At 40.3% G+C, this 23,397-nt stretch overlaps 1 protein-coding gene and 1 pseudogene across 2 annotated transcripts in view; one reads left to right on the forward strand and one right to left on the reverse strand.

The window, feature by feature from the left end:
* Positions 1–23,397, reverse strand: part of LOC145411012 (ATP-dependent RNA helicase DHX30-like) — a 91,606-nt gene that overhangs the window by 19,213 nt on the left and 48,996 nt on the right. For both annotated transcript variants that reach the window (XM_080281075.1, XM_080281076.1), the window contains 4 exons: positions 19,961–20,709; positions 17,428–17,632; positions 12,806–13,029; positions 6,064–6,302 (listed from right to left, as the gene is read on the reverse strand). In XM_080281075.1, the coding sequence (XP_080137201.1) occupies positions 6,064–6,302; positions 12,806–13,029; positions 17,428–17,632; positions 19,961–20,709 (1,417 nt within the window). The remainder of the gene's footprint in view (positions 1–6,063; positions 6,303–12,805; positions 13,030–17,427; positions 17,633–19,960; positions 20,710–23,397) is intronic.
* LOC145411100 (5S ribosomal RNA) lies at positions 10,404–10,522 on the forward strand (annotated as a pseudogene).

Here is a 23,397-nt window from a genome sequence, read left to right on the forward strand (position 1 = left end):
TCAACCTCTATCTTCCTCAAGATCTTTACATCATCAGCAAACAGACTCGCATAACTGTTCACTCCATCTACCATATCATTTACGTAAATCAGGAACATTACTGGCGCCAACACTGAGCCTTGAGGGACTCCACTTGTTACTTCCCTCCATCCAGACATCTTTTCCTTTATTACTGTCCTCATTTGTCTGTCTCTCAAAAAGTCTCTCATCCATTCCAGAAGTTTCCCCTTTAGTCCTCCTATATATTCTAGTTTCCACATTAGTCTCTTATGAGGTACCTTGTCAAAGGCCTTCTCTAAGTCTAAGTACACACAATCCACCCAACCATCTCTCTCCTGTACCACATCAATCGCTCTTGAGTAAAAGCTCAACAAGTTTGAAACACATGACCTTCCACTTCTGAATCCAAACTGACATTCAGCCAAAATATTCATCTCTTCCAGATATTTTATCCATCTGTCTTTCAGGATTCTCTCACACAATTTTGCGACCATGCTGGTTAGAGACACTGGTCTATAATTCAGGGGTTCTTCCTGTTTCCTCCTTGTAAATTGGTACCACATTTGCCCTCTTCCATTCTTTTGGCACTTTCCCCTCTTCCAGTGAGCATACAATTAAGCTGTGAATTTTATCCGCCAGTTGTTCTCTGCATTCCTTCAGTACCCAATTAGAAATTCCATCAGGTCCTGGGGCTTTCCTTACATCTTGAGTTTCCAGTAATTTATACACTTCCTGCACCTCCACTTTTATATCTTTCATCACCGGGACATTTCTAATCACTCCCTCCCCTTCCACAAGCTCCTTTTCTTTAGTGAAAACTGACTGGAAACGTTTGTTCATTATTTCTGCTTGCATTGCCGCATCCTTTAAAGACCTCTCCATCTACTTTCAGCTTGGTGATTCCTTCCTTTTGTTTCAGTTTGCCATTAACAAATCTATAAAACAGTTTGGGTTCATCCTTGCATTTGTCAATTATACCTTTTTCAAAATTCCTTTCTTCTTCCCTACGTATTCTTGTGTATTCGTTTCTTGTTCTTTTATATTCTTCCTTTGTTCTGTCGTTACCTCTCTTTCTCCAATTGTTCCACGCCTTATCTCTCTCTTTTTTGGCTATCATACACCTTCTATTAAACCACTCCTTTTTCCTGTTTTCTTTCCCTCTTACTCTTGGTACAAATTTTTCCACTCCCAAATTATAGAGGTCTAGAAAGATATCCCACTTCCTCTGTATCTCTCTTGTTTCTCTGAGTTTTCTCCAATCCGCATTTTCAAAAAAGTTTCTCAATCCTGTAAAATTTGCTTTGCCAAAGTTGTATCTTCCCTGTCTATGAAGCTTCGTCTCTTGGCTCGACGTTTCCTATTAACATCTGGAACTCAATGACCACGTGATCACTTTTTCCCAAAGGACAGAGATATTCCAATGATTCTATTACATCGGGTTCTTTGGTGAACAGTAAATCTAACCTTGCTGGTGTGTCCTCACTCGAAACCGTGTCTCTTCTTTGACCCACTGCGTCATCACATTATTCATTATTATATTTAATAACATAGTACCCCACGAATCCTGCTTGCCTCCAGTACCATTCCTCCCAGTTCACCTCTTTACAATTAAAGTCACCCACCAAAATTATATTATTGCTTTTCTCAATTATTTTTTGCAAGTAGCTAGCCATATCTGACAACATCTCATGGTATTCGTCATCCTTCCATGCTCTCGTCTTTGGGGGAACATACACTACCGCCATATCTCTCTTAACATTCTCTCCAGTTTCTAATTTCATATATATCACTTCAGCCCTGCCTTCTCCCATTTCCACAGTATCTACATTTATGTTGTTCTTCACTGCTATCATCACTCCTCCTCCCTTTTTTTCTTTCCTGTCTTTTCTCCACAGTTTGTATTTACCATCTCCCAAATGAACATCAATATCTTCTTTTAATTTGGTCTCTACAAGGCACATGACATCAGGTTCATGTTCTCTCAAGAAATCATTAATTTCGATCCTTGTCGATATGAAACCATCAACATTAGTATATATCACCTTCAAATTATTTTTGACATTATTAATACCCTCTTCTCTCCTACTCTCTGTCCGTACCACTTCTTCAACTTCTGATCTTTCACAACCATCCCCCCTAGTTTCCTTCACTTCTGTTTCCTTAAATACCATTTCCTTATTTTCATATCCAACACTCTCCAAAAAAAAGTATTACGTTCTTCCTCTGTCCTCTTATCATTTTTTTCCTTTACTTCTTCCTTTAATGATTTTAAAACTTCTCTTTCTTCTTCATTCAGATCTTTTCTTATTATAATATTTTCCATCCCCGCCTCTTTGCTTAATTTCCAGGTCACTTTAAGTATCTCATTTATTACACTTTCTGATGTAAACTTGACTCTCATTGGTCTTGTTTCCCCTTTCTTATAAGGCCCTATCCTCCTTACTTCCTCAATTTCTTTTACCCACTTGTCTCCTTCGGGGTCAATCTTGCCTAATATTCCTCTCACCATGTTCGTGTCTTTCTCGAGTCTTGCGAACCTAACCTTTTCTTCCTCTTCCCTGTTTCCAAATACTACCACACATCTGTTCCTTTCTACAGTTTCTCTCACTATTTTCTCTTTTTCTTCAGTATTTTCACTACATTTTCTTCCATTTCTTTCTTGTTCATTTCCCTTTCTTCCTGGATGATCTCTCTTAAGCTGACCACTTCTTTCTGTTCTTCTTCTACGTGTGCCCACTTTGCCTTGTGTTCTTCTAGTACATTACTCACCTTCTCCGTTTTATTAGTACTCTCTTCAAGTTTCCTCCTCAGTTCAACATTCTCCCTCTTCAAATTCTTAATCTCTTCATTGGCTGTTTCGTTGGACTGGATTAGACTCTGTATGGTGGTTTCCGTATTTCCTGACACATCCTTTATCACTAGATTCTCTACTTTTTTTTCGAGTTCACTAATCCTCATAATTAATGTTTTCACCAGGTCCATGACATTAGTATTAGCATCAAATCCTTGAAATTCCATTCCCTCATTGTTTACATTTTCGGCCATCTTTAACGTACCGGTAAAATACCTAAACAGCTGTTACCGAATAAGCCACAAACATTCATGTATACTATTGCCAACAAAGCTTTACATTTTTGGTAGTCTACCAACTTTCATTATTTTAAATTTAAAGAAAGACCCTAGGAGACAGGACAGACAAAATTCCTGAAACTACTCAAGGTTAGGAGCGATGCCTGGGACGACCTCTCTCTCCGGCTGTGTCGTCTGAAATCATGTGTGTGTGTGTGTGTGTGTGTGTGTGTCTTTAGAACCTGTAAGAAATGTTCAACATCATATTATGTTATTTCGGTATGCATTTGTTGAGTCAATGAGGTAGATACTTGATAATTAAGTGAAGTTTTGTTTAGGAAAATGAGGACAGTTCCTCTTACAGTTTTGGGTATATGCAGTGCATTTTTATTTTATTTTTTCATCTCAAAAAGTTCGTGAATAGTTCTTAGTTCTATTTACGGCCAGAATACCTCACTACAATGTGATATGATGCAATTTAATGTGATATGAAATTACGAGCTCCAAAAAGAAGATATTTTGGGATACTTCTCTATATGTATGTATAACTCTGGTCACGAGTGCCCAATATTTTTTTTTACATTTTTTAAAAACTTCTCAAGTGTCCGAAGTTTGGCCAGTGTGTCCAGAGATAGATCCCATTAACCATTCTCATGTTTAAAGGGAAAATACATGGATGTCCGAAGTTTGGAAGAGCTGTCCAAAGTTATGAAATTTGTCCCTAACTTCGGACACTTGAAAATGAAAAAAAAAAAGCACAAGTTTAGCTTGGCTAATTCTTTTAAATATATGGATTTAGTAGGTACTCTCCCTGGCTACCACATGACACCAACAGGAATAAAATTGCACCATTCTACAAGGAGTTATTCATTAAAACACATAAAAAATGTCCGAAGTTATGACGTTTTACGGTACTGAACAACTATGGGGACATCACACAACCTCATCGCACACCCACACTGATTGTCAACCATTCTAGTAGATGCCCATTAACCCTTACACTTGCTTCACTATCATTATTAAAACTCTTGATGGTGATATCATCAAGATCCAAGAAAAATATAAGTGCACAGAAAAATAATAATAGTACTTACCGAAACAAAAAGCTTTGCCATATACAGTAAGCCCTCCATTTTGGTGGGTTTGTCTGGCAGATTTGCAGTTGGCAGGAAAATTTAAAATATTTTACATTTTGTTCTGGCAACTAAAGTCTCACAATTGGCAAATAATTCCCGAGCACAAACCATGAACCACTGCTGCCAAACAGATTTTTAAAACCCAATTTGAGATATTTGGCTTGAAAAATGCCAACCTGGCAACCCTATTATTTAGCCAAGTCAGCTGGGACCGTAAATAAGAGCTGATCACTCGTTATTTCAACCAAGATGAGAAGAAAATAAGCAATGGACAGAGGCAATTAAATGTGTAAATGTGGAAGATAACATAGAAGTAGAAGAACATACCCTGCCAATGAATACTGACTTTGAAAGTTTTGATGAAACGCTGACAGATGTGGAAACTGTGATGGAGGCAGTGGTGGAGGAGCATGGAGGAGAGGCCTGCGAGGGGGGCCACGGATTCAGACGTTAACCCAATTTTGTTTGCCTTGGATACTAATTTAATCTATCAGTGCACCTCAATTTCTGTTTATGAGTTAGTTTTCAAAAAATAATATACTACAGTAATTTCAGTAATATCTCACTATAACGGACTAATTGGGAACCAAGGTATTCCCAAAAAGCAAAATACTGTATCCAATAAAAGCAACATCCGGATTTCCCACTGCTATCCCGGACTTTTTCCGATATATCACACACTGGTCCGGATCGCACCAACGGTTTTTAAACTGTTTTCACTATCATTGCAGTACCGTACTGTATTATACATTCACTATAATAATCAAATGGTATAATATAAATAATAATAATGTACTGTACATTGATAGACATGTCTTCTATTTACCTTATTGTGATGAACATAGCTGACATGGTCAGGCAGTTCTGACTGCTTTTAGTTTTATTGGACTTTTCCGATATATAAGAATTTAGTCTGGTAGCTCCTCAATTCTGATAAAAGCAAATTCCGTTCTACTGCAGTCCATTATATTGAGGTTTTACTGTACTTGTTACCTCACAACAATAGAATAAAAGTGGAATAGGAGAAAAATCAAGCTTTTTATTGACCCCTCAGAACCAATTAAAATTTTCCCTAGTTAAATAAGCCCTTGGATTTGGTGAGGCTATTTTGGCACCAATTAGTCACCAAATGGAGGGCTTACTGTATATGGCGAAGATTAATACAGTAATAACAATAATAACTGAATACGTTTATGTGAAGCTACAGAACGTAGTGAATGTTTTTGGCGTATCAGATTAAGCCAGGATCCCGGGGGCTTGAATGGTGAGAGAATGGAAGTGTGGCCCATTGGACTGGGCAACTTTGGGCTGTCTGGACACCGTTACTCTTCACCCTGCCCTAGGATGGGAAAGGAGGTCTGGATGATGATGAAGATAATCCATCCATCCATCCATCATCTAATTTAGTGTTGCCCCACAAGGAACGTACAAGCCCGGGGCTAGGCAAGCAGGTCATGACACTGAAGATGAGATTGACCAACCTCACTCATCCCTTGGTGGCATTATGTGAGCAATAAACCCCAACCACCCCTTGGATATAAACCTGCACAGGCTCAATCTGACTGGAGTGCCTTAATTGCCCACTAAACCACCAGGCACCATAATTTGGTTATATGGTTATCACCCAGTGTAGTAAATGGTTTCCTGGTGTACAGGAAACTATTTGGCTTGTCACTCAGTGTAGAATTACCCACAGGCAGAAGGGAGAGAAAGAGGAAAGGAATGGCACCCGAGAACAGCACTATATCGAGTGAGTGGATGGTGTGCACTCCCACCAACCACTCTGATAATAATAATAATAATAATGATATTGATGATGATGGTGATGATGATGATGATCCATGTTTCCAACTCTCACCGTCATTGAATCTGAGGGCCTTGAGGTTTAGGTTATGTGCAGTACAAAATGCCAGCGAGTCCTCATACTGGCGGTATTGCTGCCACTGCCTGATGAGTGTGTATGTGGCCAGGAGATCGCTCCTTGGATCCGCCATCATCTTAGCTTCACGAGTTTTGGCACGTGCATCGATGCTGGTGAAGAACACACCGCGGCCACTGGTCACTGATGCAGAGATGGCTAAAACTGCATCCAAGCACCTACAAAATTAAATAAAATTAATAAAAACTAAAGACACCAACAGATACTGCACACAACATAACACAGTTCATTAATGATTAACCCCTTTAACCAGGTAACTGCACCATGGGGTGTGTGAAAGAGGCTCTGTGATGCAGCAATATGGCAAATTAAGTGACCTTTGAGTCTAATGATGAAATGTACATCGTTGGATTATAAAATGCAAGGTATATCTTTCCAGGCAATATTTTTACACAACCCCTTATAGTTTCGGACATATTGTGGTCAGAAACTGCAGTAATGACAGGAAACTGACAATTCATCTCCTGCGATGGGGTGAATTTTGGGAATGGGGCCTTGACATGGAGGACATGATATATATTTTTAAATTATTATTATTATTATTATTATTGATGACTTTTTTTCAACTTAAACAACACTCATATTGGATATAATCATACTGATGAAAGCATAATTTATTATTTTTGGTGTGGTATCAGTATTATTTACCTTACTGTAAAAACAAAAGCATAATTTGCTTCAGAAGTTGCACGACATGCTGGGTTGAGAATGAAGTCCCCTGCCATACTGAGAAGGTGTGTTTGTGTATGCTTTTGATATTTTACTTTTCACATAACTACAACACCTTATTTGAATGTAATCATTACAATGACATTCTAATTTTTTGCTAGCATTGTGGCAACTTCTACTTACGCAGCTGCGGTAATAAAAGCACCAACATGGATGCAGCGATATTGGCTGGGTTGAGGATGTGGTCCCCAACCACAATATAATTTGTTTGATTTTTTAAATGTACAATTTCTGCCCAGAAAAAATCTGACCTTAGGCTGTAAAAAAATAAATAGCTAACCTGTTGAGCTAGGACACTAATTCCCTCAAAGTAAGCCGTTTCTGACTTGACAAATGTAGCCCAGTGTTCTTTCCAATGTCTGAAACATTTTTCGAAGTCAGTTTTCGATATCTCCTGCAGATGTTTCCTTGAATTTGTCATGATCTCTTCTCTTGTCTCAAACTGGGAACCCTTCAGTAGAGTTTTGAGCTTGGGGAATAACCAAACGCTGCACAGAGCCATGTCTGGTGAGTAGGCAGCCTGCTGGACCTGCGGGATGTTGTGCTTGGCTAAAAATTCCTGAATCAATTGAGAAGAATGAGCAGGGGCATTGTCATGGCGCAGCCTCCAATTTGCCACTATTCAAAGGCCTGGGCTCTTCTGCCAAACTGTCCCGAAGATGGTGGATAATGTTGAAGTAGTAATGTCTGTTGAAAGTCTGACCTTCTGGTGTGTATTTGTGATGCACAACACCACGGTAGTATATATTAAAAAAGAAAAAAAAAAATAAAGAGAGAGAGAGAGAGAGAGAGAGAGAGTGCATTTCACCTTACTGTGGATCTGTTGTGCTTTTTTTGGCCAAGGCAACCCTGCATGCTTCCACTAGAACAACTGTGCTTTGGTTTCTGGGTTGTACCTGTACACCCAAGCTGCATCTCCAGTGATGATAATCTTCAGAAAGTCTGGATCATGATCTGCACACTCCAACATGTCTTGAGCAACGTTCATCTCAGAGAAGAGATTATGATGAATGTGACAAAGCACCTACAGAAGATACCGAAAACTGACGTTGCAAAATGCTTCAGGCAGTGGAAAGAACGCTGGGCTATGTATGTCAAGTCAGAGGGGCATTAGTGTCCTAGTTCAACAGGTCAGCTATTTGTTTCTTTACGGTCTAAGGTCGGATACTTTCTGAACATACCTCATAGCTACAACATCTTTTTTATGTTCAGGAAAGTGTATTATTTATTATTCTATCAAAATACAAGTATCATTAGCTGAGAAAGGAAGGTGAAGAGGAGGGGGACTGGGTAAAGGGCCCCCAAATTTACCATAGTGTGAGTACTGTACTAAGCCCTAAGGTTTGTGCACAATGACAACTCTATACTGTCCCCACTCAATACCCTCTACATTACACCTCTTATCTTGGCCACGTAACACCACAGTCCTGCGACTACCCCGTGCCCGCAACTTCTCACTCTGTCTCCTTTATCCTACCTTTTTCATTGACCTTCCCTAACTGGCATTCGCTGCTCCCAACTCCACAATATCCTCTACCTCACACTGCTCATTAAGGCACATTACCAAGTTCATGGTGATAAAGATGGTAGGAGGAGGAGGAGGAGGAAGGGTGAGGGAGTGAAGGAAAAGAGGATGGAAAAAGTGGGTCAACGATAGAAGAAGCAGGTGGTTATGGGACTGCCACCTTCATATTTATTTTGTATCTTCTTTACTAAGTCTGGGGCAACATAGGATTGGATGATGGATAGACTAAGTCTTATCATTACAAGATGTGTCTACTGTTTTTCCTTAGTCTGCTAACATTATTCAACAACCTAACTCAATTCTGCCTACTATGCCCTAAGGTTTGTGCTTAATGATCATTATCCTTATGACACCACTACCTTCCACTCCAATATCCTCTATGCCTGTCAAGGCCATGACACAGCATTACCACACCACCACCTTATACTGCCACCTCGCAGCCTCTTCACCTCCCCTATACTCAACCCCTTATCTCCACCTCCTCCCCAACTCCCCACACCGTTTATCTATACACATACCAGCCAATCCACATCACCAAAGATAGGATGATAAAGGAGGAAGGAAGAGAGAGAGTGAACAAATGGAGAAAAAGTGGAGGAAAGGAGGAGGAAGGGAGAAACTGGTCAAGGATGAAGGGTGGGTGCAATGGGGACTGCCACCTCCAGATTCATTTTTCATTTCCCGTTACAAAGTACTAGTTATTATTATCACTTGATTTAAGTGTCTCTTGTTCTTTTCTTTGTATGGTAACCACATTATTCACTAACCTATCTAAAATGTGCCTACCCCCATCACCCTTCTGGGTGAAGAGGGTAAGTGGGTGTTTGGGACAACCACTTCAATGATAACATGTTTTTACCTCCTATCTTACAAGGCTTCTATTACATACTGTTATTTTCTACTACATTTTACTTGGTTAAACATATTTACCTACCTACATACATAGAGCAATCCTCATACACAGTTATCAGGTAAGGGTGGGAGAGTCAGTGACTCTGACACTGATGATATGTTTTTTTCTCCTGCATACTTGTACTACCCGTATACCTAATTCGTTCGTACTTTTTCTTGAGTCATATTACTTTAGCATTTTTACACCTTTGTACTACATTTCCTTTGGTGTGGTGTTTGTAGGGAAAAAAAAAAAAAAAAAAAAATCTAAATGAAGGGCTTACAATGGAGTGCTTCTGAAAAGTTCCAACCCGATAGAGGGCAGTGCGAACTCTAGTTTAACAGTCCTGGACTGTTCAAAGAGCTTATTTCTCTTTGTTAAATATCAATCACTCTCATCTTAAATGTCGGGACCAACTGCCTAGCTCCGGGCTCCTACGCTCCTCATGGGGCAATGTAGGATTGGATGATGCATGGATGGATGGTTAAATATCAACAATGTTGTGTGAAACTGTGAATCACAGTAGTGTCCAATGTCATAACATAAATAATACAAATAGAAAATGTAATAGGCAAGTTTCCGGTCAAAATTTTTCCAAAGATACTTGTATAGGTAAAAAATATGCACAAAATACTATGTCAACCATTTTTTCCAAAAAAATGGGGCAGATACATGAAAAAATAAAAAAATAAAGTAGATGAAAAATCACGTGACTCTGAAACGGCGTCTGATTGGTCATGATGTTACTAACACTAAGCAGCATAGTCGATTTTGCTTACGGATAGCATGCATACACTATGCTTATTTCTGACCTCCAAAAATGCCCAATGACAAGAGGAATAATTGCTAGTGTTTCGTTCCAATGTATAAGCGCACAGACAAAAGCAAACCAGGGAAATTAGTCCTCTGTGTACCAGCCAATAATAATAGACAAAAGCAGTGGTGACTGGCTGCTCGTTGGAAGTTCCCAGCGCTGGAATGCGGTCTTTACTGCTGTGAAAATATTATTTTCTTCACCATATAGGTTCATATACACCCAATTATCTGAAATTCGTCAAAAAACTGTGCTTACTTTAACTAGTAATAGAAAATTAGAATTCTGAGTGAAAACGTGCAAAGGTTAGCGACTATTTGAGTACACTGCTTCCCATCCGATCAGCGAAGTTAAGCAACGTTGGGTCTGGTTAGTACTTGGATGGGTGACCGCCTGGGAACACCAGATGCTGTTGGCATAACGTTCTCCCTCCATGTCAAGTGGGGTTGGTGGAGGATTAGTGCCCCTTCCTGTAAAACAATTAACTCTAAGCCCTTGGCCACCCCGTTTGGGATAGATGGCGTCTGGCAATGGATGGATGGATGGATTGCCAACACACCTTGACAGAATTCTGTTTTTGCATAAATGCCGATTTAACATGCGATTACATGCATTTGTATGCTAAATTAATATTTATACAAAGTAAAGTCTGCCATGGCAAGTTGTTGAGCTAAAGGAGTTCTGCTAATTTCAGCATGTTTTCGCTGTGAATCCGGATGTTTTAATGTTAAATTAAACATAAAAATTTGACCAGATTTCAGATTATTAGGGGTGTATGAACCTACAGTATATGGTGTTAAAATCTATAACACTTACCAATTAAAAGTGCTGATTTGGTGTTGATTCGGTAAATGACAGCTGGTTTGGTATTTTGTCGCACCCTCCGGAAGGTATTTTACAATCAAGTTCAGAGTCACTCACTGAAACTGTTCTTTCAGAAAACTTATAATGAAGAGGTCAAATATTAAATATTCATGAGCATAATATAAACTCAAACAACTGATACTGTACGCTATATATTACATACTTTCCACCGCATGAGGTAGGAGCATCACCTGGGAATGGTGTAGCTGTAAGCTACTTCTAGTCGACTTTGCCACAATCTACTGACCTATCATATACCACCCATTTACACCATGAAAAGTATTCCTTCACAACATACCTGAAGAGGGTAGTTTGGATCTACGGTGGCCAAGTAGGTAAATATCATGACAACTATTACTGCTGTTACTGGTAAAGTATTGTGTGATGGACTGGAGCGTCGTCTGCTGTTTGAATACTGACGTCATCGCCAATATGGCGGCTGCATCCTTCCAGCCGCAAAGAATTTAAGTTATCACATTCTGATCAGTGCAACTGATAAATTAAATTAAAAGATAGATATACCATAAGCATCTAAGTACATGGCAGAGTGTACTTGCCATGTTTACCCAGAACCAGCAACATGTCTATTATAATGTAGCGTGAACTGTTTTGTTTATCATATACAGAAATGAAATATTTATTGATGAAAACCCCACCATTTCATTGGTCCTGTAAATTTCCACTACCTAGTAGAGAGTAGAGGTGAGGTTCTTAATATATACAGTAGTTGCCTCAGCCTGTAAATTAAGCCTAGTGGGTATCTTGACTCATACAATCTCTATGTTGATTTAAATTTAATGTTGCATAAATACTGGCATTCATCGTCACATTTCATCTGGTCTAGGAGATATTCCAAAACCAAACCAGGATGTGGACAGATGTTGAAGGTAAAGTAGGCCAAGACAACTATCTTCGCTACAATACAAGGAGTCAGGTTCTATATTCATGATCGGCATAGATAGATGTAGAAGAGTTCAAGGTGAGTGACTGTGGAATGAGGAAGATGCTTAAAACAAAACAGGAGACTGTCCTGTGCTGCACATGAGTGACTTGGGTGGGCAATGTTGAATACCAGTATTTACTCAACATTAAATTTAAGCCAACACAGAGACTGAATGAGTTAAGATACCCACTAGGCTTAATTTACAGTCTGCTCCAACTATATATTAAGAACCAAACTTCCACTACGAAGTAGAAATGTAATATTGCAGGACCAATAACATGGTGGGGTTGCCATAAGCAAATATTTCATTTCCGTATATGATAAATAAAACAATTCATCCTACATTATAATTATGTTTTCTATTTGTATTATTTATATTATTGCATGTAACATTACAGTAATTCAGAGTTTCACACAACAGTGTAGATATTTAACAATGAGAAATAAGCTTTTTAAACAGTGCAGGACTATGTTAAACTAGAGTCCGCTGTGCCCTCTATCAGATACTAGCTCTGAAAGCATCCCATTAGTTACTTAGTGATCTACATGAACTATTTATGCTTACTTACTATGAAAATTATACTTCATTACCTTACTACAACAAAGAAGGATCCTAATTAAATTTTCTAGCTAGGTAAGAGGATCAGTTTATTTCAAAATATATACATTTAGTTACATATGGTCTATACATCTGACAAGCAGTAAGTTTCTCCTCTCCACTCAGCTCATCTGTCTGTCAGCAGTTTTGAAGTTCTGGAGAGTGTGGCAGCTGCTAAAACACTCTAGACATTCAAGGGAAGAATTACCACCAGTTCACACGACTTAAATTTTATAAGAAACAATGCTAACCTGATTACTAAGCCTACTGAGATATAAACACTTCCATGAGCATACCTGAAAACAGAGGCATAAACAAGTGCCTTGGAGAGCTGGGGTGGTGTTGAGAAGTGGACTACACGGTGGCCGAGTGAGGTGAGTGTTTCTGACTGCCTGTGGTGGTCAGACTGAAGCATTCCTAATTCCTCCAGCGTGCTCAGTGCACTGATGATGAAGCGGCGTGATGGCACACTCAGACCCTCAGAGAGGAAACTCATCACACTTTCCTCTCCACAGTGAGCCTAGAATGCAACAGTGGCTTCTGAGTTACAGACCACATAAACCTTTAAATTCCTTTCTTGGTGATCCAGCCTTAATATTAACAGACTTACATTACTCTATCATTATAAGAGGGTAAACTCTTGAATTCAATTACTCATTTTACATTTTATCCGGGTAATATACCCCAGAATTATTCCACTCAGGTTGAGAAAGAGTGAGTGTACTACCCACATGACAAAGGAAGCATCTAGTGCCTCAATGAGGTAGCAGTATTGGCCTGTCATATCTTGCATTTAGCTGCAGATGCCGGACAGTCCTTCAAAACAAAAAGAATGGCTGTATATGTGAGTTACTTCTGTCTAGTACAATAGTTCATCTTACTGGGTACATTTCTTTTCAGTCAGTCAATCCCTTCACTGCTTCCTTCCATACATTATATCTCTACAGCTTGTGTACTATAGTCTTCCAACCATCATTATACTCCATATCTATTCCTTATTGCCTGTCTAGGGCCTGGTAGCACAGTCCAGACATAAAGTATTCAGCTGTGTGCTCTGAGAAGCTTCATGTGAGCGATAAATCCCAACTTTCTCTTGAACTTAAATCTTTATGGACAACACCCTAACCTAATATAATTTAACCTAACCTTATGAGACTACATTAGTATTTACCAACTTCATTCAGTGACTTCTATTTATTCTTTCAGTCACCAGACAATTTCTATCACGACCTGGTATGCAATCATTATAACAATAATTGAACACTTATTCCTAGTGAAAACTTATACCCAGTTTCTGGTTAACGATCACAAAAATCATGTATACGGTTTTTGAGATGGTCATGTACAACGATCCCGTGTGGACATGTGCCACCCATGCAAGCCGAGTCATAGGTTTGAGCCAAGACGGCCGCCCCGTGTTTATGTGCACATCAATACACCACTGCTGTTGCAACATAACTGTGCAGGGTGAGATATTAAGTGGATATAGCTTTTGCATGCGAAGAGAGAAGAGCTCCCTCTTTGTGGAGACTTCTCTATTTCGTTTGCCACATCCCATGTATTGGTGGCAGAGTGCTGACTGCAACTTTCAAAAGATCAGGCTTTTACCTGGGCTCAGAAGTGCAGCTTCAGATTCTCCTCATTTAAGACTGTTGCAATGCACTTCTGGAGTGCATCCTGACCCAAATTACTTGGGTCCCACATTTAAAGCAGGTAAAGGTTTCTTGCCTAAAAGTTTTGAGCTTTTTAAAGGTTCTGGCTCAAACTAAATGGAGTGCTGACAGACATACCCTCCTGCTCCACGAAGCACAGGTGTTATCCAAACTGGAGTATGGTTGTGAGGTATACTCCTCAGCTACCATTGCCCAGTTACACACTTTGGACTCCATACATTATGCAGACCTTTGTGTGGCCACAGGAGCATTTAGCACCTACCCTGTGCCAAGCCTGCTTGTGGATGCAGGGGTAATGTGGCTGGAGCTACAGCGCTGGTCCAGCACAGCAAGATTCCGGTACAGGCAAAAGGCTTCCTGGACTCCGACATATGACTGTGTTTTTAGTGGTGCCCATCACACATTTTATGACCTCCATTCACAATTTCCTCCCCCTTTTTATTATTGGCAAAGGAAGTCATGATGGAACTCAGTCTCCCATGTATTCCAGTCTTAGGTGTGAAGACATGTTTCACACCCTGAGCATTACCTTAAGTCAGATTATACTGGTATGTCACGACACCTAAGTAAGTGACACCAGATGTGGTGATTAGCACCCAGTTTTTAGCTCATGATGCCCTCCATACAGTGCACCCCCACACAATGCGAGTTTATGGGCAGCAGAAACCCTCGCATTCTACGATTTCGCATTGTGTGAACCAAAGAACTTATGAGAAAAATGGTAAATGGTGGACAGCCCACCCAGAGCTTGGTTTGGGTCCCCTTCCAGCCTACTCTACCCTGCTAATATTTTGTCTAATAGTATTTCTAGTTGGACCAACATGTAAAACAACAAACAGAACACATGTACCTTTATTTAAGTGATTTCTAGACTTGTTAAGAAGGTAGGGGGTGGGTATCCGAGGCTCGGTGTGTCTCCTCTTGCCCCGCAGGGCGGGGCACCCCTCTGTTTCTCTCACTGTGACTACTGAGGTCTCCTGGAGGTGCTATAAAGCCTTCAAAGTCGATAGCTGAGACCATGATGAACAGGTGGGTACTGCTATGATGCTAACATGAACCACAGGATGTGAGATACAACATGTGTTCTCGCTGCAGTATAGAGGAGAAGTGTCTGTTTACTCAGGAAAGTTTATAGAATGCATTTAGATAGCTGGCCAGCCACCTGCCATTTTGAATCTGGCTTGTTGCCAGTCACCTGCCTTCGTGTGACTGACACGCACTGTCCAGCTCAACACTCGTAGTAATGGCGGGACGTCCATTTTTGCCTTGGAATCATACCGCCGATTTGCGTGTTGGGAAGTTCAATTCCCAGATTTCGCATTAGATAAAAATAAGCATTTTCTGGGCTGACCTCGCATTGTAGGTGATTCGCACCATGTGAGTTCACATTGTGTGGGAGTGCACTGTACTGGGTCTGTCTCAATCATTACCGATGGCTCAAAGTCTGATGACAGTAATGAATTTGGGGTTATCTTCCATTATTCTAGCTGGATTGGTGCCCTAACCTCCTCAGCCTCAATTTTTACTGCTGAGCTGGCAGGAATTCTAATGGTTCTTCAGCTTATCTTCACCTAAAAGGAAATTAGTCTGACTATTTTTAGTGACTCCAGGGCAGACTTATCTGCCCTTGAGCATTATAACTCTCCCCACCCCTTAAGTTGGAAATTTTAGAAAAGCTCCTCCTCTTGGGCTCCCATGGCCAGACAGTTGCATTTTGCTGGGTGTCAGCCCATGCTGGACTGCAGGGAAATGAATGTGCAAATTAGTCAGCTAGGGCAGCAGCTAACCCTGATGCCTTTATTAGACCTTTCCCTTATAGAGATTGCTTTCATTATTAAGGCTGCTATCTGAGCTTCCAGGCTGCATACATGGGATACAATGCCTGTTCCAAGGAAGCTACAGGAGGTGATGGCAATTGTTAGTCCATTGACCTATGCAGCCATGCCCTGTCACTGGGAAGCTGCCATGACCCACCTATGGATTGGTCATAACTGCCAGATGCATTGCCACCTCCTTGAGAAGACCCCCCCCCCCCTTACTGTGAAAACTGTGGCCCCATTGACTATGCAGCACCTTTTACTTGAAAGTCCCCATCTGGGGGATACTCACTGTCAACACCTCTCCAGGTTTACAGTGGGAGATGGGTCTTACCTTCTCTCCTCAGTCCCTGCAAAGAGGGGGCAAGTATGATTTTTTCTGTTTATTTTTTTAATGTGAGAAGAAAGAACCAAAGGCCAGGAGCTGGCAAGATTGTTCCCTCCAAGAAAAAACAAAAATAAGATAACAGAAAACCAAATTCAAGATCCGTTCATTTCAAGATGTCTGGACACACTGTGTTTGAAAGACCGGAGATCATAGGCAGTAGTAAATACAGACAGAAGGAGACTGTTTCAGAGGAACCGTCTTCTTGTTTACTGGGGAAGCAGGCTTCCTCCAACAACTTTAGTTTTTATGTGTAGTTTTGACTATTGTTTTATGAATAATTCTATGGTGTCTTTGACGTTGAGTATGAATTTTCATGTTAGATGACTATTTTAATGTGCTATTATGCTGCTATCTATATATATGTATATATCTGTATATACATTAGCTATCCTTGTTCTGGTTTTACTCCTCTGGTATGGCAGCAATGACTTCTGTTGTTACACTGCCATGATCTTTTTAGTGTAATCAATAAATCACGTAGTGCCACATGATCTCTGCTGTCTGGCACCTGGATTTCATTCACTCACTCAATCAATCACATTGCTCCCCACCAGCCACCCTGCTATGCCCTCCCTTGGCTTCATCACTTCACTCTCCCCACTGCTCTTCAACACCTGCTGACAACCTGGAGTGATTGCCCAGGCCCTCCAGCTGTCCCCCTAAGGTATACTTCAGATGGGTGGCAAAAATCCATTTAAGAGACTTCAGATTATGTGTCCCTTGACTGCTAACATACCCTCATTGAACCCATGTAAAATTTACGATTTATCAGTACAGGATCAATTCTTACTTGACGTAAACCAATCGTACATGGAGGCGTGACTGTATTGTATATTTAAACGAAGAAGAATTTCTTTCAAAGAAGAGGTTAATAAAGGATTTATCTAATCCCTCCAATTTAAAAAATCTGCCCAAAACTGAATGAAATTGTCTGGAAACAGCAATAATATAGAATACATCACTAAACTAATAGGATTCATCTTTCTGGGTGCATTCCTTGTCAGCAAGTTAGTCCTCTCTCCACCTGCCACCCAACTAACCTTGCTCTGGAGAATGACATGTTCAAGTGGAATCTTTAGGATCTCAGGTAGGGGGAATCTGTCCATGTTGCTGTGGATGTTTCTGGAGTACAGGTGGAACACTTCGCCTGGCTGCACCCGGCCGGCTCGCCCAGCCCGCTGTTGACTGTTGGCCTGAGAGATCCAGTGGTTCCCCAGCACTGTTACATTCTTCTGGCTACTGTATCTGCAGGGAAATGTTATGCAAGGTTTTCTATGGTCTATTTTTCTATTCATATTATGACCATAAACTTAAAACTGATACATTATTGTGACAAATCCTACTAAGTTCAATTGTTTTTATAGACTATTCTTCAATTTTAACCCCCACACGCCGGGAGTTTTCCGATGTCGCACACTCCTCCCTATGGGGGATATCTGTGATGGAAAAAATACCCTTACTTCAAACCCTAATATCTGCCAAACAAGAGAAAAAATTAAAGATACATAAGACTCAACAACTCTTCCTCTTTCAAACGAAAGTATCCCCACGTCTCCAGGTGGTCCCGTTGATGAGTAAGGATAAGTTAAAGTACAAAGGGTGACAGGAAGACGCTTGCAGCTATACATATCAACTGGCATTGCTCCGCACCCAAAATCATGACAGCCATACACGTCAATCGACATGTAGGGGTTAATTTGTCATACATTTTACCATCCATCACCCAATCCTATGTTGCCCCAAGAGAAGCATAAGAGCCCAGGGCTAGGGAGGCTAGTCCTGATATTAAAAATGAGAGTGACTAGCCTAACTCATCCCGAGTGGTACTATGGGAGCAATAAACCACAACCACTCCTTGCATTAAAAACAAAAAAAAAAAACAAAAAAAAAAAAAAATGGGGGGAGGGGGGCATTTTTGAGACGAGCATTTCTGCTTTATCAGAATTTTAGATTACCATACAAAGCCGCTTTCAATATGAATGCTAGGTATCCGCATTACCGCGTATCTTCACATAAACAGAAAAAGGGGATGTTTCCAGCTTCCAACCCTATCCATTTCCTTTTCTTTACTTGACATACAGAATACACCGCCACCACCACCATCATAGATCATCACCATTATCATCTCACCTATTTTCCTACCCACAGATGAGGTAAGGTTGGGTCCACCAAGCAAGGGTAAGGATAAAGAATGACAGTGGGAAGACTAATCTACAGCATGCCCAAAGAAATCGGCCACAGACTCATTTACTCAACGTTCAAGTCCCAGGATTCCTTACTTCTCTTCACAAGCACAACTTTCAGCACACACGCTTCATAATTACTGACTAAAAACCAAACAGACAATTATCAAGCTACTCCTTACCCTGCCCTAGAGTGGGAAACGAGGTCCGGATGGGAGGGGGGGACCCTTGTAATGCAATATCCCTTCCAAATTCATCCACCCATCTTGATCTCTTGTAAGTTCCCTAGTCTCATCGACTTCCATTCCTTGCTTTCTCACACACTCATTTACCACATCCATCAGCTTTCTTTTTGACCTACCATGCCTTCTTCCACCTTCAAATTCATTCGCATATACCCTTTCACCATCCTATTTATATCCATTCTCTCTATATGGACATACCATCTAAACATACTCTCTAACTTTATTGTCCATAGACTTCCTAACTCCACATCTTTCATAATTATTTCTTATCCAATTCACTCCCTGCACTCCATAAGCATTTCCTCAATAACCCGATCTCGACTATCCTAACCCTTCACTTTTTGTTTTCATGCCACACCAAAGTCTTTCTCCTATAGGTTAATGTGGGTCCATCATGTAATCCTCTTGCAGCTGCCATATTCAGACCTCTATTTCATATCTACGTTCCACACTACTTTCCACTTCCTTTGCATGTTTATCTTCCTCTTCAATCACTGCACTTAAACTTTCTCAGCAATCCAAGTCTCTCCATTCACCAGAGCAATATATCATGAGTAACCTCTCTCTTTGCTCTTATTTTTCAAACTACGATGCTCACACGCAACAACAAAACTTTGAACTTGTCTGCAATACCAAGTAGCACAGCATTATCTGCACACATCAGCTTCAAGATACTCTACCCCTCACCATTCATTACTATTCTCATCCCTCTCAGTAACTTGAGTTTTTACCTGATTCATAACTGCATGAACATTGTATTGCTACATGTATTAAGAGCCAATGGTACATCACACATCCTTGTCTTACTTCAACACTGGTATTAAACTATTCATTTTGTTATCCACTACCTTATACAGGCTTCATTAATATTCACAAAAACTCTTAACAGTATATAATCAGTTTTCCATCCACATCAAACATAGGCAAAACCTTCCACAAGGTCTCTTTATTTACCTTCCTGTACACTCTTCCTAGTACCACAAATATAAACACCTACAATCTATGTTCACAACCTTTCTTGACTTTCCATCTCACTGTAAATATACGATGCACACATTCCCTACAGTTCCTACCCAGAAGGTGGTACTGTACTTGGGTAATATTTGCCCCTCATTTCCTTATACAAAGTTCTGTACAAAACTTACCTCTGTTCTTTGTGAAAGCCTGTATCAACAACATACACAATGTCATCAACAGTCAGGCTTGTTTCTGCAATGTTGGTGGTTAGCACGACTTTTCTCTTCCCTTCTGGTGCCTTCTGAAAGATTAGCTCCTGGTCTGGTATGCTGAGGCGGGAGTGCAGCGGCAAGACCCACAGACTTCCACGCATTCTTTGACTTTCATTAAGTCTTGTCTGCACTAAGGAGATGTCTTGCCACCCTGGGAGGAAGCAGAGTATTGCCCCAGGAGGCCGTGAGCTATCTATGGCCTTGATGACATCCACAACAAGATCTACATTAACCAAGGGGCATTGGTCAGACTCCTGGTGCATCAGTGGTTGTAAATTATACTGGCTGGGATTCAACCCAATAGTGTTCAGTCCATCAGGGAGACAGTGCCGAGTGAGGGGAAAGAGCGTACCAGGGACCTCTATCACTTTCACCTGGTCCTGTCCAAAATACTGTTCCAGTTGGTGGGTGTTGAGGGAGGCACTCATCAGTGCTAAATTCAGATGTGGTTTCTCAGACATTATCCGCCGCAGAAGGATCAACAATAAGTCTGTCTGCACAGAGCGCTCATGAACTTCATCCAGTATGATGTGAGAGATACCCTCCAGTGTGGGGTTTGAATGAAGGTTTTGGAGTAGCATCCCTGTGGTGCAGAACATGATACCGCCACGCGCCCGCACTGGCTGGTACTGTAGTCGCACTTGATACCCAACACTTTCACCTATCTGTTGGACACAGTGGAGTTAAATATACTGCAAGCTCTTAATTATGAATACAAGGTCTGCAAAACACTGCTAGTTGCTTAATAGTTTACACTTCAACAAAATTATACCATACTATTCTTATATAATAATGCAGCTAAACAGAACCTACACACATGATAAACTTTCTATAGTAGTACTGTACTGCTGTTACCAATAATGCATAATAGTAGTTTGTACTAAAAAACTTAATGATGCAACCTGGGTTTTATGACCTGAAATCAAGTTACGACCATGGGGTAAAATTTCCACCTCTTAGCAACAGTCTGTAAAAAACTGAGAGCTATTTGGCCATGTTTACGATCATTATGAAGAAATTTTTGACGCAGAGCATTTACTTATATAACTCACCTCCCATATTCTTTGCCAATACATGCCAACAAACACTCCTACGTGTACTTCTTAAGGCCTTTCAAGAATCCTGTTCTTGATTTTACTGTGGCACAAGCAACCCTGGCCTACAACACTGGGTGAGGAGGGGCATTTGTCAAGGGGCCTAGGAATAAAGAAATCTTGGATACCACCACAACCCTAAGGGAATGTGACAAGGTCAGGAAAATAATGTTTCAGATTGGCAAGCAAAAGCCAACTGAAACTGGTATCGATATCAGATGATAAAAATTATCTAATAGTCTGTACTGCATCGTGCTGGCTGAATAACGATGAAAAATAAATAAATGTTTGTTTACCCCGTGACCCACTTGTTTGTTTTACTCAGTGACCTTCTTCTAGTATTTATTCCTCCATATTTCTAGATGCGATCTAAGGCTATAATGATGATTATTTTCCCAAAATATGGTTGCAACCCCACATCCTGTTCACTGTCTTAAATGGTAAAATGCCTGAACAAAGACATACAAAATATTTAGACGGTATTATTATATCACTGTGGTTGGAATGAAACTTAACACAAAAACAGTAATTAGCCAGCAATCTTCTGTCAAGGAGCTGTAGCAGACAGGTAGGAACCTGCGAGTCATGAAGTACTCTGATCATACGTGCACACACGCAGCATACACCCCCACCCATTACCCCCCCTCCCCATCATACCCCTCCACCCCACCCCTCCCCCCTGCACCACCCCACAACCCCCCACCATATCAAACCTGCCGATTATGCCCGTCCTGAGCGTATGTCAAAACATTGCAATGCCTGTCTTTTAGGGGTTAAGGAAAAACTGGCTAATTAGTGAAGTCGGCGATTAGTGAGTTTGGTAATTATGGTGTTCTACTGTAGTCAAGGTGTGTATATGGAGAGGTGTCTTCATCCCTACTGAGCTCTGAAGTAACACATTTTGAAAATGACTTTTTTCCTAGGGACGTTTTAAGGTTTATTAGTAGACTAAACACTTCGTTAAAATAAATAATGAAGGGAAATTTTTGTTTTATTCCTGATGCTTTTAATGACACCGAATAAATAATAATAATAATTATCTATATAGCAATATGTGGTAGTCCTATCTATGTCCTGATTGGCTAGCTATTATGACATCACTAGCTCCTCCCCCTTACCACACGTCACTTGGTTGGAAGGCGGTTTGTTTGTGTTCACAGTCTATATTTGTAGGAATTTTGTGTTGTGCTGTGGCTACATGCAAAGTTAATTCGAGGAAGAGAAGGAAGTTTGTATTTCTTCATGTATTTCCGCGAAACTGATACAAGGTATTATGAAAGTAGCTATAGATGCCTGCAAAAGAAAAGATCTATTGCACGTCAAGCAAGCAAAACCAGGGCATTTCATTTGCTCTATACATTTTACACCCACGTGTTTTAACTTTCACCTGTCATATGACAATATCAAGATCTCTTTAAAGCAAAGTTTGTGCCCTGCTTTAAATCTACCAAGACTAGGAAGCAACATTCGCAATCCTGTTTTGTATGAAGATCACATAGAGTATTTTACCAGCGCCGACTTTTTGCTTTCAGAACATTAGATTTTTATTGGAAATAAAAGATTTAAGCTTTCAGTACCTTTTCAATTATCCATTAAGTGACACTATGATAATACTTCTGTTAGTTTCAGCATTACTTGATAATTCTCTAGATTTTGTTGTCATAGTTGTGGATGTGCATTAGTTTATCAGACTATTGTTTTCAATACACAGAATGGGCTACTGAATATATAGGTTGTCTGGCGAGCTTGGTCATTAATGTTATGTATGAAATAGATTACGTATAATTATATGGAATATTGCATTAGTCTGCCAATATATTTAAGTTTTCTTTGTTTACGTGACAGACAATTTTCTATGAATAACAACACCGAACAATTGTGCATAACTATTGCAAAAAACATGTTAATAGAACTATTATTATTATTATTTGCTTAGAATGTCTTGAATAATCATCACCAGTTGCTAATGACAAACTTGCTGGACACCCCGTGTAGTAACACGGATATGCTACAGGTGGTGGCGACCATCATCCACTCACTTGATGTAGTGCTGCCTACTTCTTCCTTAGTCTTTATCATTCTTTTTCTGTGCCTGCCCTCCTCTCTTCTTATTTCTCCCATCTTTCCTGTCACTTCTTATTGCTTTTCCTTCCTTTACAGGTGGCTTTACATTGAGTGACAAGCCAAATGGTTTCCTGTAAGCCAAGAAATCATTTACAACGCTGGGTGGTAACCATATAACCAAACCATACGTGCTCC

Source organism: Coenobita brevimanus, chromosome 87 (genome assembly GCF_032717465.1).
Source record: "Coenobita brevimanus isolate Jiangsu-jjx chromosome 87, ASM3271746v2, whole genome shotgun sequence".
Classification (NCBI taxonomy): Eukaryota; Metazoa; Arthropoda; class Malacostraca; order Decapoda; family Coenobitidae; genus Coenobita; species Coenobita brevimanus.